Source organism: Mauremys reevesii, linkage group 2 (genome assembly GCF_016161935.1).
Source record: "Mauremys reevesii isolate NIE-2019 linkage group 2, ASM1616193v1, whole genome shotgun sequence".
In the NCBI taxonomy this organism is placed as follows: domain Eukaryota; kingdom Metazoa; phylum Chordata; order Testudines; family Geoemydidae; genus Mauremys; species Mauremys reevesii.
Window position 1 is genome coordinate 193,340,411 of NC_052624.1, and position 16,500 is coordinate 193,356,910.

At 40.2% G+C, this 16,500-nt stretch overlaps 1 protein-coding gene across 8 annotated transcripts in view; it reads right to left on the reverse strand.

Moving 5' to 3' along the window:
• The window catches only part of CCDC102B (coiled-coil domain containing 102B), a 413,274-nt gene that overhangs the window by 269,288 nt on the left and 127,486 nt on the right, over positions 1–16,500 (reverse strand). For all 8 annotated transcript variants that reach the window (XM_039523358.1, XM_039523359.1, XM_039523361.1 and 5 more), the window contains one exon: positions 9,289–9,405. In XM_039523358.1, coding sequence (XP_039379292.1) covers positions 9,289–9,405 — 117 coding nt within the window. The remainder of the gene's footprint in view (positions 1–9,288; positions 9,406–16,500) is intronic.

A 16,500-nucleotide genomic window follows, 5' to 3' on the forward strand; every position in this document is an offset into this window, starting at 1 on the left:
AAAAAAAAAAGAGTAAGAGCTTAAGGTCTGCAACAGACTTAGCCTTATATACTTATGCTTAAAAAAAAAAGCCACAAGTTACTTGTTAATTTTAAACAGAAAAATACAAGATGCTATGAAATGAAGAATTATTACTACCCCTTTTAGCAATATTAGGGTAGCATTTAAATGTGACCATTATTCAAGACTGAACAGTTACAAAAGAAAAAATTAAATTAAACTGAAACAGAACAAACACACTGCAATTATAAAAGAAAAAATTATTTTTAAATGAAATTATCGTAGGTAGGCAGCAGACCAACTTTTCAAATCTCTTGCTCTTTATTATCTTTTTCTTTATCAGCTTCAGCTGCTTCATCTGTATCTTTGTCATCATCATAAAATTCACCAGTATCTCCTTTCCCTTCATCTGATGAATACTCTTCATCTGCCATTTTCTTCTGTAATCACAATTGGGCTATACAGTCACAAGTTTCCTAACAGTGGAGGTTTTCAGTCTGCTTTCAAATGGATGCTTCCTCAAACTAGCCAGTTTCATTCCACATATGCAGTAGTACACAGAAGTACTAAAAGTATATCTGCCACTGTAGCTGGAGAGCAAAGAGAATGACACAACACTTTGTACCATGATAGAGCAAGCTGTTTTGATTCACCTGCTGGGATTGCACTCCATATTGTTTTATAACAAAACAGGGTGCTTCTTGCTTTATAATTTGCTACCTCCATCAGTATTGTTTGCTCGTTCGTATATCCTTTAAAATTTGCAACAGCCACTATATGTCAGGAATCAGGGCCTGCAGGACAGCCAGTTTCCAGGCAACCTAACAAGCGCAGCTGGCCTGTAGTAGGCTACCTGATTGGCTACAGCCCAATCAGTTGGAAAAGCCAGCAGACTTGCTCTTAAGCCCAGAAGCAGCAGCATTTCAGTGGCTGCTTAAAGCATTCAGCCATAGCTGTGATAGCTCCTGTGCTTGCTTGTCTCCAGCCTTGTCCCATTCCTGACCCTCGGCTCTGACTTCAGCCCTGACCTCCAACTCCAGCTCTGACCCTGGCTGACTCCTACTCTAACCAATAGGCACAACTGACCACTTTCCAGTCATTGACACTATGAGATCACAAACTGGCATTTGAATGCATTATTAGAAAGGCCTTGACCATGGAAACTTGGATCAAGAAGGTGGGTAGCATTATGTGTGGAAGTGATTTCCCCCTGATATTATTTTGTCTAAAATCTTTTTCTCTTCAGCTTTTGTAAATGGACTGGGTTCAGTATTCTCACAAGTATGTTCTTAATGTTCAAGAACTTGTTCTTGGCATCGGAAATTGTAGAACTAACATTTTCCATATTCTGAATGGACTGAGCTATGAATTGAAGCAATGAAATGCATTTTGAGTTTCACATCCAAAAGACATCATTGTCAAGAATGTCAGTGCAGATTACTTGGGGCCACTCAGACACCTTTTCTTCAACAGCAGCTCACTGAACAGCCTTCTATCATATCTGAAGATCTCTGCGGCATTTAATAGAAGATGCCCATCAAGTATGACAAGACTTACTCAGTGTGGATGAAATTGGGGGCTGTATTAAATGATGCTGGAAAATGGCTGCTGGTACTATTGGTTTTTGAAATAACTGACAATACTTCTCAACTTTTGACACATGTGATGAGAAAGCTGTCAGATCTTCAGCATCACTGATGAAAAGTTGCATTGTATGAGCAATGCATTCATAACACAGAAGGTGTAGATTCTCGTTTATCAACAAAGCCCAAGCAGCTTTCATACTAGCTGCATCATCAATCACAACCAAATTTACCTTCTGTTGACCGAATTCATGGTTTACATAGCTCAATACATTGCTGACCTGTTTAAATAAGTGGCAATGTTCAGTGTTGCATTGGAATGAGTAAGAACACTTGTTGTGGAGTTGTTACCATGAAGTTGATGACACACTCACTGCAAATATTGCTCCATCCATCAGACTCATGAGGAGCTTTTCTTTTTCACATTGTCTGCTTTGGCATTCAGAAGACTTCCTGCAAGCCATTTTCTACTTGACACTTTGTAAATTGGATACATATAAGATTTTGACAGCAGACGCTCCCCAACTGATGCAATCATTCCATTCTGGAAAGCGTTGCATAACCCGAATTTTACGTAAGTCGGAAATGTATATTGTGCAAGCATAATAAACAAACAATTACAACATTTTCTCCTCTTAATAAATCTTCTTTCGCTTACAAACTGGTCCTGCAATCTTGCTATCACTTGGTCGCTTTCCAGGCATGATCTGAATGAAATAATAGGGTGAAATATCAGAAATACAGTATCACTGAAATAATACAAGACTGAGAGGCTGTGAGAGTGCAAAGCCTTCCCTTGTAGGAGATGCTACTGCTGTATTCCTCCACACACCACACTACAGTACAGTACTTTGCATTTCCGTATGCTACGCAATATTTTCTGCAACTCGAAAATTTTATTTATGCCTTATGGAACTTTTTGCGTAAGGTTGAATTTGTGCAAGTTGGGTCTTGCATAACCTGGTGAGCATCTGTATATGAAATGGTGTATTGCTGGCAAAAATATCTCTAGCAAACCTAGAGTCAAGTTTATCCCATGACCAGAAAAACATTCTATCCAAAAACCTCTCAATACCAATTTGATGACCATCTGAAGACCTTCCAGGCATAGGAGTTAGAATAGCAAAATTCTTATTAGAAGATGAAGAATGGAATTAGCTTCACTTTTGTTGTTACTCATATCACTATTTTCAACAAAAGAGTTCATGCTTTGTGATTATGCTGGCAAAGATGAAGTAGAAGAAGAATGCATAGAAGAAAACAAATTTTGATGCAGACTAGTTTTCCTCTTTTTTGACAGTACTTGGAAATGTCACAAGAATTCAACAAGTGTCTTACATGTGTCTCATACTCAGAAGAATAGAACTTGCACTTAGCTTTAGCAGTTTTTCTGTGTTTGCATCTCTGTCTTAGCTTGTCTAATGTGCTTTTTAAACTACCATATATTTAAATGAGCTGGTATACAAATAAAGATATACATACAGTGCTTGTTCTAGAAGAGTCCAGCAAATCAAGATGCTCAACTTTCAATAAGTTCCCCTTGTTTCCCCCAACAAATGGCACTAGCACGTATGAAAGTGAGTAATCAAGACATTTAAAAGGCTTGATAACAGATGTCACCACGATGAAATCAAAAACAAAGACTGTCATTTGTATCACGGCATTCTTGCTGTAATACTTCACAATATTTAACCGTATGCAGAGTAGCTGTAGCCATATCGGTCCCAGCATATTAGAGAGACAAGGTGGATGAAGTAATATATTTTATTGGGCCTTCTGATTTATGGCTTATTGCACCAATCTGTTACCCACTAATCCCCAATTTTTGTCCTGTGACTGCAGAGATGTTAATGGGTCACTCTACTTTAAATGGCCCCTTAGAATATTTGCTAACTATTTATGCTAAACAATCTGTTCCACCTGGCAATTAGCTGTGACGTTTGGAGTACCTTTCCCACAGCTGAAGAAGATCTCTATGTAGCTTGAAAGCTTGTCTCTCTCACCAGCAGAAGTTGGTCCAGTAAAAGATATTACCTCACCCATGTTGTCTCAATAACTGACCAGTTAGTTGACCAACTTGCCTAACCTATTCCTAAGTGTAGGCTGCATGGCCGTTCCTCCCTGTCTGTCTCTGACCTGTAAAGGTGAGGTCAAAGGGGGAATTAGCTACACCTAGTGCTCCAGTTGGGCAGAACAGCAAGGCAGTCTATGAGCCCCAGGCCCTCAGTCAGGGCAGGGCAGTAAACAATTAGTAGGCTCTGGCCTGCAATCAGAGAAAAGTAGCTGCGCAGTCTATGACCCTCAGGCCCAGTCATTGTGGGGCAGCAAAGCAATGAGTAAGCTGCGATCAGGTCAGAGAGGCTAGGCTATGGAGCTCAGGTAAGAGTGAACACCAAGCACAGTCTAGTGCCACTTGGCAAGGTTCAGGTAAGGGTGCCCAAGGAGCACAGGCCTCCTGGCCTAAGGAAGGGGAGTACTGCCTCCCCAGGGGTGGGGTGGCAGGGGACATGGGCATACCCAACTCCACTACATCCCAGCCTAGGGTCCAAACAGAATGGTCCACTACTGGGTCAGCAGGAATTCACCCACAACAGGCTAACTTTGTATCAGGCCAGCTCCCAACCAGACGTGTTGCCTGGCTTCCCTGGGCTGCTTCCTACTCTCCCCCTTGGGCATACCGGCATCTGTCATCTTGTCCCTCTGGCCAGTCCTCAGGAGGCAGCCCCAGCAACTCCTCTGCAGGCTCCAGCAGTAAGCAGGATGCATTCATCTCCTCTGGTAGCTCCACTCCAACTGAGCTGCAAGGCCCACCTTTTGTACTTCCCCTTCCTGCCCTGCCCTTCCACTTCCAGTGGGGCAGATGTGGCTCTCCTGGTTTGGCCCATCAGGGGGCATGTTGTGATCCCTCTTTGTCACTCTTTGAGGGAGGCCACGCCTCCTCGCTACACTCAGACTCAATTTACTGAAGTCTTAATTGTGGAAATGTAAGGAAATTATATAATAAAGAGACAATTAGTCTAATTCTGGAGAACCATTTGGATACTTTACAATATGATGACATAAAGAAAAAAATAATATTGCATAGCTTATTTTATATATTACCACAACACTCACCCATCTGAATCTCTTCATTGTCTTTCTATCTTTTATCCTGTCAGATTCAAGTTACCAGTTCTAGCCTCCAAGGCGTTTCATAACATCTCTTTCTCTCTCTCTCTAACAGTAGATGTTGCCACTTCCTCCTACTTTCTCTCTGCTCTTCTTCATGCCTTGCCTCTCCCTTTTCCCTCTATATTCTGAACTTTGTTCCTTATGTCCTGAAATCCCCTAAAATGATTTAACCTCCTGTTTACTGGGCCTGATTCTCCTCCCATTTCTACCAAAATAAAATAAGGAGTATGACATTGAAATCAATAGTTATATCTATGTTAATCTATATTGGGGGGAGGGATAGCTCAGTGGTTTGAGCATTGGCCTGCTAAACCCAGAGTTGTGAGTTCAATCCTTGAGGAGGCCACTTAGGGATCTGGGGCAAAAATTGGTCCTGCTAGTGAAAGTAGGGGGCTGGACTAGATGACCTTTGAAGGTCCCTTCCAGTTCTAGGAGATCAGTATATTTCCTTTTATTACTCTACCTGAAAAATATTTTTCACTTGGCTTACTTAAGCAGTGGTATTCAACCAGGGGTACACATATCCCTGGTGATACACAGAGGTCTTTAAGGGGGTACATCAACTCATCTAGATATTTGCCTAGTTTTGCAACAGGCTACATAAAAAGCACTAGCAAAGTCAGTACAATTAAATTTCACACAGACAACTTGTTTATACTGCTCTATATACTATACACTTAAATGTAAGTACAATATTTATATTCTAATTGATTTATTTTATAATTATATAGTAAAAATGGTAATAGTATGCTATGACACATTTGTATTTTTATATCTGATTTTGTAAGCAAGTAGTGTATAAGTGAGGTGAAACGTGGGGTGTGCAAGACAAATCAGACTCCTGAAGGGGTATTGTAGTTTGGAAAGATTGAGAGCCACTGACTTGGAGTACTTCACAGTTCTTTATATGTAGTCAGTTTCACTGTTTCCTATATAGTCCCTAGATGACAAAAACTTTATTCAGCAGAGGAGAAGAAAATCTCTTATAAAAAGATGTGTGTGACCCTAACAGCATCCCGATGGAAGGGAGCAAAGGGCTAACTCGTATCTGGTAGTTAGTTTCAGCTGGCATGACCAGTTCAGCATGCTCCGATGCATTAATGCCTTGAACTATAATCTGATAGTGCCATGTAAGGTATCATTGGAAAAACAACACACTGATCATTCATATTTTTGCATGGTATATGTTTGGTAAATGCCCAAGGGACCATACAAATATGAAGAAAATGTGGGACTAAAATATGTTTACAAGGCAAGTCTGGGGATAGGATAAACAGGTTTCTCCCAGATACAGGACAAGCTGATACCTCCAGCCAGGTGTCATCAGAGTTGATTAGCAATCATATGGCCAGTAGCCATTCATTTACGTCAAAGAGGGCAGGAACAGATCACTTTTAATTTTTGAAAACACCAGTGAGATAAGAAACCAGCATGGAACTTTCACCAACACACTCCATGTCTCCTTCCTCATAGCTTGAATGAACTTTATTTTGAGGAGTAACCTTCAGAAAAATCCATTTCAAAGGTGCACTGGACTAGAAGAAAGGAGCAAAGAACCACATCTTATCTTTCACATAAAATGACAAAGTATCCAAAATCTCTTGTCTCTGGGGAGAGATACTGACCAAGGATATGTGTCTGTATGTGTGGGGAGATGTCGGCGGTCAGAGAGCTTGCTAGAAGAAAGCATGGTAAACATCTTACTTTGAACCAAGAATGTAGTTTTGTTAAGTCTTAATCTCTAGAAAGAGTTTTTTCCACTTTTCTTTCATTGTAGCCCTTTCTAACTCTATCCTTTATATACGAACTCACTTAAAATCCTATCTTCTTTTGTTAATAAACTTGTTTTATTTTAATCTAAACCAATGCACTGCTGTATTTGAATTGGCATGATTGTTAAAGTGATAAGCTTGTTTTTTCTCTAAAGAGACAAAATACAGAACATTACTATTCCTCTGAATGGTCCAGGAAAGGGCCAGACATTGCAGAGTACATGGTTTTGGGAAAATTCAAGACTGGAAGTGTGTTAGATTCACTTAGCTAGTAGCACCCTAAGCTGGTGGGTACCAAGCATGATTGTCATGTAATAAACAGGCTGCTGGAACTAGAGCACTGAGCCAGAGCTGCTTAACATGCATGTCATGCTTCTCAGGTGGCTGCCAGCGTCCAGGCTGTGAGCCACCGCAACAGAGCATTTAAGGCATCCCTGGTTACAGGGCAGGCAGTGACATAACTCCTCACTGGTCTGGATTGTACCCCAGAATGTGGCAATAGGTATGGGATTTTCTTTCATTCCCCCAAAGTCAGAACACACTTTTTAAATGGTGCTCTATCATATTGAAATGTTTTACAATTAGTCAACTAAAAAAAAATCTGAGTGTCCCTTTAATTCTTTTTTGTTTGTTTGTTTTAAATCAACTCATATCTGTGATAGGGAAGAGCCCTGTTTGGTCACTGTGCTTTATATGTTGAAAATAGGGACAAAGTAGAACACAAAGACCTCTTATCTTATACATCAGTTGTCTTGCTCTAACGGGGCCTATGGGAAGCTGGTTTTAGCGTGCAGTCTGCCTGGGAATTTTGCATACTCTTTTACTTCCCATTCATACAGGCAACATGAAAAGTGGAGCTAGAGGCATTGCTCCTCTAAGAACATATCTGAGCCATCTTTGTCCTGAAGAAAGAGCATAAATGGCAATTTCCTACCAACAAATGCTTTGTGATCTTGGAATTAAAGCACATATTAAGTATAAATTAATACTTTTGCATATAAAGAAAGGCCACAAAAACCCTTGTAGCACAATGAATGAAAGAACTGTCTCACAGCCCATCATCAGTGTATCTGAGAATCCCAAGTATTTATTGATTTAACTCTAGTGATGTAGAGAAGTTTTATTATCTGCATTTTATGAATGGGAAACCTAAGGCCAAAATAGTAAGTGACTTGCCCCCATTACACATGAAGACTGTGTCAGATCTAAGAACTGAAGGCAGACTCAAGTCCCAGTCCTTGCATTAACTAATAGATCATTGTCCACCTCTGCATTATTAATGTGCTCCCTCCAAGCTTCTTTTTGTATCAAGATTTTTAGTTACTCTGAACAATATGGACACATAACATGAACCTAAGTCAAAGATTACTCACAGTTCTATTCTGATTGCCAGGTAGGGTGACCAGATAGCAAGTGTAAAAAATCGGGATGGGGGGTGGGGTGAGGGTAATAGGTGCCTATATAAGAAAAAGCCCCCCAAATCGGGACTGTCCCTATAAAATCGGGACATCTGGTCACCCTTTTGCCAGGAGCCAATCATAGCTAAGTCGTGCACAGCTGTTCCATCTGTGATGTTTCTCACAGAAACTCGCATTACCATCCCATCACCGCCATACAAAAAACAGTGCCAGGCATGGGTTCAGGGTGATATAAATCCCTTCTCCCAGCCACTGACAGGGAGCAAATAGGAATGGGAGGCAGTAACCAATCCACCGTGCTCCCTATAAACATGTGATAGGAAGCCCCCTTCACACAGGAGCTCTATTGCCAGGTACAGGAAGCAGCTTGAGAGGGGATACAGGAGCGAGTGGACTTGGCTACCTGTGTTGTTTGGGTTTACATTGTTCATCTCACTTAGTGTTCTGCTGCCACCTGTTCTCCCTGGTTGTTATTCTGTGGTGGCTTTGAGAGCTGAGTGAGCATTGCAGAAGACCTTAGGGTCTGAAAGGATCAATGGCAGAGCAATCCCTGCTGCCTGCCTCTGTGAAATTCTAGCAGTGCTGCTGTCCCATCAGGCAGGGTGGTGGTCTACAGGCATAAATGTCACTCAGTGTGGGTGATCTTTGGCAGTTCTGTGCAATGATTAATACTGTACAGATGATCATCTCTGGATTACTTTTTTCTCATCTAAAAAAATGTGAACAAAGAGTTCCAGTATCCATGATGCTCTCTCCATGCAGGGGGAGACATATTCTTGCCACAATTTTATTTGACAAGTATCTCAAACATCAGTTCAATACAAGACAAAAATAAAATTACACTATTTCTTACTCTGAGGATGTCTTCCAAGAACACCATTAAGTCCACCAAAAGCTGTACCAAATGTATGTTATATTTCACTGGATCTGACAATATCTTGAGACACCAAACCCGGCAACAGATTGAACTTATTAATGAGTTTTTACTCACAATGAGACATGCATTTGAGCTCAGGCATCTTTGAAAATGAAATATTTCTTCCTTTCTGCACCATTCAAATGTTTCTTAGTCTGCTGCAAGCTGATATCATTGCACAATGTTATTGTTAAATGCCAACAAATCAGTAATTTTTCTCCTCCTATTTTTTCCTTGCCAATCTGCTATTAGAGAACTTTTTGTGTGTACCGGACACATTGGCCATTACGATGATTTGTACACTAGTCATTAAATTTTCCAAAGATACATAAAGTTACAAACTGAAACTTCATAGAAACTATTATTTAATATATATGCAGAGTTATGTATCTGTACAAGAAGTTAGAGATGCCATGGAAAAACATTACCTCTGCTCTTAATTCACACATCTCTCTGTCCATATTGGTTTGGGCACCAGTTTCATCCTCTGTAATTTCAAAATTCCTTTCCACTTCATTTTGGTGTAGGCCATGTCGTATGTTCAGCTAAAAGACAGAAGTTATTTAGCATCAGTAAAGAACTAGGAAATGTGTTCCCATTAAACATTCCTGAACATAATCTCAATAGCCAAAATTAAATACAGTAACTCATCACTTAACGTTGTAGTTATATTCCTGAAAAATGAGACTTTTAAGTGAAGCGATGTTAAGCAAATCCAATTTCCCCATAAGAATTAATGTAAATGGCGGGGGGTTAGGTTCCAGGGAATTTTTTTTTTTGCCAGACAAAAGGCATTTTAAACAATTTTAAACAAGCAATTTAATACTACGCTGGGGGGGAGTAGTGTGCACGTGCTGTGTGTTTACAAACATACTATACATACAGTACAGTACTATAGTTAGGAGGTGCCCCTGCCCTATCCCACACAGGCACAGCCCACTGGCACTGGAGATGAGGCAGGCAAGGAGGCTGAAGGCGCTGTAGGCTAGGAGAAGCATGTTGCGCAGCAGCGGCAGCTTCCCCTACTCTGCAAGCAGCAGGGGCGGAGGGGGGGGCTCAACCGTCATCCCGCCCACTCCCCACCTTTCCCCAAGCCCCCATCCTTGACCTGCCTCTTCTCCCCCCCTTCACTTCCCACGCTGTGTCCTTGCTCCTCCCCCCATCCCTCCACTCCCTTCTAAACACCACAAGCCAGCTGATTGCTGCCGGCAGGAGGCAGGGGAGAGAGGGGGAGCCTGCACGCGGAGTCCTCGCTCCTCCCCCTCCCTTCTGGTGAACTTCTTTCAGCTTATCTTCCGTGTTACTTGTAACTAGGGGAGAAATATAGAGACAAATATGATTTTCAGATTGACAGTGTATCACAACTGGGATGTGGGTGGTCTGAGTAGAAGTTGAGAGCAAGGAGGCAGGCTGGGTCAGGTTTCAGGAGATCAGAGTCCAGGATCCAGGAGATCAGATGGGCACCCTGGGAGTCAAGCCCAAGAAGCGGTCTGGGTCAGGGTTCTAGGACATCAGGGTCAGGCAACAGAAACAGGTATTTCAGGGGAAGCAGTCCAGAGCAGGGAAAACGCCACAGATGACTTCCTCTTCCTGCTTGGTTTAAATAGAGGCAGGGAACCAATCAGTACCTCAGACTTTGTCCAACCAAATCCCAGGACTGGAGTCCTCTGTCGAAGTAGAACTTCAAGTACTAGCAACTGTTAACAGGTCATTGGGTGGCAGGTCTGAACATACTGGCTTCCTAACACAGTGCCTCTCAAACTGTAGATCTAATAGCTATAAAGATTAGAATAGTGCTTCTTTTATCCAGAAAAAAGCGACAAAGAGTCCTGTGGCACCTTATAGACTAACAGACGTATTGGAGCATGAGCTTTCGTGGGTGAATACTCACTTCGTCAGACACATGTCATCACCCACGAAAGCTCATGCTCCAATACGTCTGTTAGTCTATAAGGTGCCACAGGACTCTGTCACTTTTTACAGATCCAGACTAACACGGCTACCCCTCTGATACTTTTATCCAGAAAGAATCCCAACATGCACATTTTTCCAAATGATTTATAATCTTACATCTAAAATTAGGACTGTGCAATGAAGTTTGGATCTTCACTTTTCTTGCGTTTGGGAGTGTTTGGATATGTGATTTTGGCTTGGACCCATTTCTGCATATAATAGAATGGCTTCTTACATGACTGAACAGTTGCTACTTCTAGGGTGAACCATAGTAGCTCTAATGTAACACAGCAGCACCACAGAGTATGTTAGTACAGGAGGCAGAAGTACATTGGCTCATGGAATCACAGTGTGAATATTAGTTAGGCAAAATGTTATCACTCTGACTGGAGTGTGGCTTAGACACATTTAAACCTAATCTCCTGCTCTGGACAGCTGGAATTTATAATTTCTTATTTATATGATGAGGCATACAGTTCCTTTGGGACAGTAATGGGCCATCTTTATACCCATGACATCCAGTGCCTCGTATACCTGAGAGAGATCCAAGAGACAAGTTTAGGCTAAAAAGCAGTGGACTGAGGAGCACATAATTACATTTGGTATTAGGGCTTGTCTACAGGGTGCATTAGTCCGCACTAGGATTTTCAACCCTTCAGTGTACACTAGCACATTAGCAAAATGACTGGTCCATATACACCTAGCTGGCACACACTGTAAGTTCTATAATGAGCATTAACGTAGTTCCATTTCAAACACTGCTATGTTAACTTGCCACAGGGAACTTTTAGTGCATGCCAGTAGGATCCACATGTGCCAGTTAGTGCATAAACAAGTTAGTGTGCACTAGAATTTAGTCTAGTGTGGACTAATGCATCACGAATACAAGCCCTTTGGAAAATTACAGCATTAAGAATTCTAGTGCCTGATCCTAGTCAGAAATGGACTGGAACTCCTGAAATGTGAAAGGGCCTGACTTCCCCTTCAGCTCTGTGGGCGTGAGGGAAAAGTAGTTATTCTCATTGCTAAATCTAAATCATAGCAGGTGAAATTTAGCTCATTTAAAAAAAAAGATTTGATTCTCTCTCAGGGAGGGAAAGATAAAAACTCCTTGAGAAGTGGTTGTAAAATGTACTAAGGACTCTTTGCACCTGCTTTATCCTGAAGCCAAATAATTGTCTATGTATGGGTTTTTTAAAATTAATTGTTTTCTCACCCTTCAAAAGTTGACAGTGACTAGAGTGATTCATGGGTCTGTTATCATGCAAGCACAAAAATCTGATCCCATAAATGCCTTACTTACAAAAGGATTTGAAGGGTTGGGTCTTCAATATGTAACCCATTTACAGAGAGATTTTGTTTTCCTTGTGACAAAGGCACAGCATGCTTGTGGGGAGAATTCCCAGGGCTCACTTTGGCTGTGCCACACTACAAATGATGACTTTTGCTGTTTGATCCTTGACTAGTGACACTAAAATTTATAGCTGTTTTGGGACAGTAATATTTGTCATATCAGAACAATACATCACTTTAAAATAAGAGGGAAAAATAATAGGTCAGAGGCATTATAGTGGAAAAATATTTTTTTTCTGATGAGAATGAACTTTAAAGAACACCAAATACATAAATATATGGAATCAATAAGCTACAGACTTGAAAACAGACCAAAACCCCAAAATTTTCCTGCAAAGCACACAGACTCGGGACTAGAAGCCTGAGTACCCTGGCGGGCTGCAGAGAAAGAATACAGGTCCAGTTGCCCTGAACTGTGACAAGAGGCGGGAAAGTTCAGAGAGGAAAGAGAGCCTATTCCCTTGACACATAACAATGACAATTTTTTAATGTCTAGCAAATGGACTTGCTTAATTAAACATGCAGCGTGCTGTTAGGGGAAGCAACATGCACTGTGTCAAAATAGATACTGTAACGGCACATGGAGTGGCATTGAATGATTCTGTATCTTTTTTTTTCTGTTCTGTATTTGTATAGTGCCTACCACAATAGGGTGTTGGTCCATGACTGGGGCTTGGAGATGCCACAGTAAGACAAGTAACAATTAATGTTATTAATAATCAAATACATAGGTATGCATTCAAATTTTTACCCGGTGACGGACAATCCATAGCTTCCTATAAAATATGTCTTGCTGCTTATTTCCATCTGAATTTAGATGATCTATGTTACCACATATTATGAAGGCAATGAAACTGCTCATTTCATATAGGGGCTGGGCATCTCTGATAGATAAGAAGTTTAACTTCCTTCTCTGCATACATACATTTTCCTTCCCTCAAAGCACACATACAGTTGGATTAATAGTGGTTCTACAGGATATAGGTATATTAGGCATATTGTAACGTTTAAAGAATGCTGCAAACCACTTCTAAAATAGTGTTTGTTAAATGTAAGGTGAAACAAAAATGCAGGGTGGTCTGGTGTGCTTTTGCGTGAAGGGGTTTTGGATGACCTGAACAACTCCCTTATGGTTTTGCTACTCATGAGTAATGCAGTCATTCTCAACTCTTGCCTACAAAACTTTATACACAGCTATGTCTCTATTGCGATGAGAGCAAAGTGGGATAAGGAAGAGAGAATATTTTTAATCTCAAAGTGAACCATTTCTCCCTCTAAAAAAAAAAGCTATGTGTTTGAGGGCACTGGCTAGATCAATGGCTATTACTCAAGTTAGAATACACTGTGACATTAATATCCATCTGCATATCATATCATCTGTCATTTGTGTTTCTAATCTATCCATGGAAGAATTGTAACCAATTATAACATCGGAGTGTTTCAAAACCACTTTCTTTGAATCACTCTGATATTATCACTGATGAAATCTGTCTGTGTTGATACATACTCAGTTGGATGAAGTCCAAAACAAAGAGTGCACTCTTATTAGAATGCCATACTACACAGTCAGAGAATGACAGCCCCTTTGCCAACCTGCAAGCTCACTGTAATTAGTCTGAATACATCTAACCAGTCACCTATAACCAATTTTAAATAGAAAACTTCAAAAGTTATGGTTGTTTATAAGAAAATTGCCTGATCTAGTGTTGGAGCATGATACCCATTATATAAAACATGAGGTTATTGGTGTCATGTATATATTTTACTTATTATTTGTATTGCAGTAGCACCTAGGGATTCTACTCAGGGACCAGGAACTAATTTTGCTAGGTGCTGTACAAACACAGAACAACAAGACAGCCCTTTCTCGTAGACCTTACAGTCCGAGCATAAGACAAGACAACTGGTAGACAAGACAGACAGGGGAGCACAAGGAAACAGAGAGCTAATACTGGCCATCCTGACACACAGTCACCTCAGTACACCATTATTTCTCTGATGATTTCATCTGGGACATGGCAGATACAAAGGTTGCTGGAAAATGGTCTTTTTTTCCAACTAACACTTGGATCCCAGATTTAGCAGAGAAAATGTGTCCAAAATGAAATCTCTGGCCGGACTTTTGGGTTGTATTGCTTTGAAGTTCCAGAGTAGACACGTTTTATTATATCTCTTCTACCATTCAGAAGAATATTCAGTTTTGAGCAGTAATTTAATGGCTATGTTTTTCTTTAAATTTTTCAGTTTCTGTAGCAAGTAATATTATAGAATCCTAAATGGGAAACACAAAAATTATTCCCTACAGGACTGCTCAGTACTATTACTTATCAATTTTGACAAACTTGCCTCCAAGTCCCAATTTTACTTTTCAAACCGATGTAGCAACATTTCTAGCTTTGTATTACAAACTTCACAGTGCTGAAGCCATGGGGAAAAGTTCTCAGAATTTTCTCTCAAAAGGAATGTTGGTAAAAGAACCCTCAGGCACACATCACAGGATTTTACTTCATGACTGATGAATTTTATCCTCTTCAACATGAAATATTTTGAGAAGAGCAGATTTGGTACAGTTTAGTTTACATTGTCCTGAGTTAGCTGCTTACACACAAGGATATTATGTCAACAGTTGAACATCTTTTTAAAAGATCAAGTTTGTACTCAAATAACCTCTTTGATTATTTTTAAGTGTTTTCATAACCTGTGTCTCAGGTTTGCAATTTTAGTGTCATTTTAGACCTAATCCCTCTTCCTCAACACATTATAACCAAATCTCATTGTTTCCTCCACCACGCTATATTGAATACCCATCCCTTCTTTTTTTCCTGATTGTTAAAAACACTGGCCTATGGTGTGATCATTTCTCTGAGTCGAATTCCTTCCTTAGATTGGACTCTATACACCGCCCTTTATTTGTGTGCCACAATCTAGCCTATGTTTTCAGTCTAAAACACAAGGTGGATACAGTGATCACTATTAATGCATATATTACTGGTTTCAGTCAGATTCTTCACTTAAGTATAGGGAGATTCCAAACCACAGCTGACCATAATGTCCAGCCAAAGAGACAGAATGTAAGAGATGCCACAAAAATGGAACTTTTACAATTGTTTGCAGATATTGGAATATAGGTATTAAGATTATGTACTGTTCAGGAAAGACAGAAATAAAAGGTAAAGATGGTGGAGTAGCATTGTATATTAGTGACAAGGTAAACTGTAAAGAAACAAGATGTGATGGAATAGCTAAAACATTCTGTTTGGGTCAAAATCATTTTGGGAAAGAAAGGCTCCACTGGGATAGCCCTGAGGCTCCACTGGGACAGCGATTGGGGTCTGCTACAGACCCCCAGAACCTGACCTGGAATATAGATAGAGACATCTTTAATATTTTCAATTAAATAAATACTACAGGGAATTATGAGATTATGGGAGATTAATTTCCCATATATAGATTGGAGGACAAGTGCTACTAATAATAGTAGGGGACAAATATTCCTGGATGTGATGGCCAACAGATTTCTTCTTCAAGTAATCAATGAATCAACAAAAGGTGATGCCATTTTAGCTTTAGTATTAGAAAGTACTGAGGATCTCTTAGCAGAACTGATTGTAGGGGAAAACCTCGGTTTGAGTGATCATGAGTTAATCCAGTTAAACTAAATAGAAGGACCAACAAAAATAGGTGTGGAACTAAGGAACTTGATTTCAAAAGGGCAAACATTAAAACATTAAGGGACTTAGTCAGGGAAGTGAACTGGACTGAAGAACTCAAGGATCTGAATGTAGAGAAGGATTTACTTTATGTCAAAGTTGAAGAAACTTCCTAAAGCCTGCATGCCAAGCATGGGGGGAAAAACATAGGGAGGTTTGCACATCCTACTGGATGAAGAAGCATGTCAAAAAGGTTATTAAGAAACAGCCAAAGCCTTCAAGGAATGCAAGAAGGAATGTATCATCAATTAAAGCTACTTCTTGGAGTCACAAAGTGAAGGGGAAAAGTGAATACTTCCAAAAGTCAAGCAGAATTGGACCTTATGAAGAAAATTAAAACCAATAGAAAAAGGTTCTTTAGCCATAGAAATGAAAGAAAACAAAGAAAGAAGAATTGGGATGGCTAAGAACTGAGGATGGAGTGAAGAATAAAGATAATATAGGTATGGCCTAACACCTAAACAAGTACTTTGCCTCAGTTTTTAATAAGGATTATGAAGAGCTTGGGGACAGTGGCAGGGTTATTTAAGTAGAAATTACCATTTAAGGTGGAAGCCAAACTCAAACAGCTTAATGGGACCAAATTAGGGGACCCAGAGTGTGTCCATCCAAGAATATTAAAAG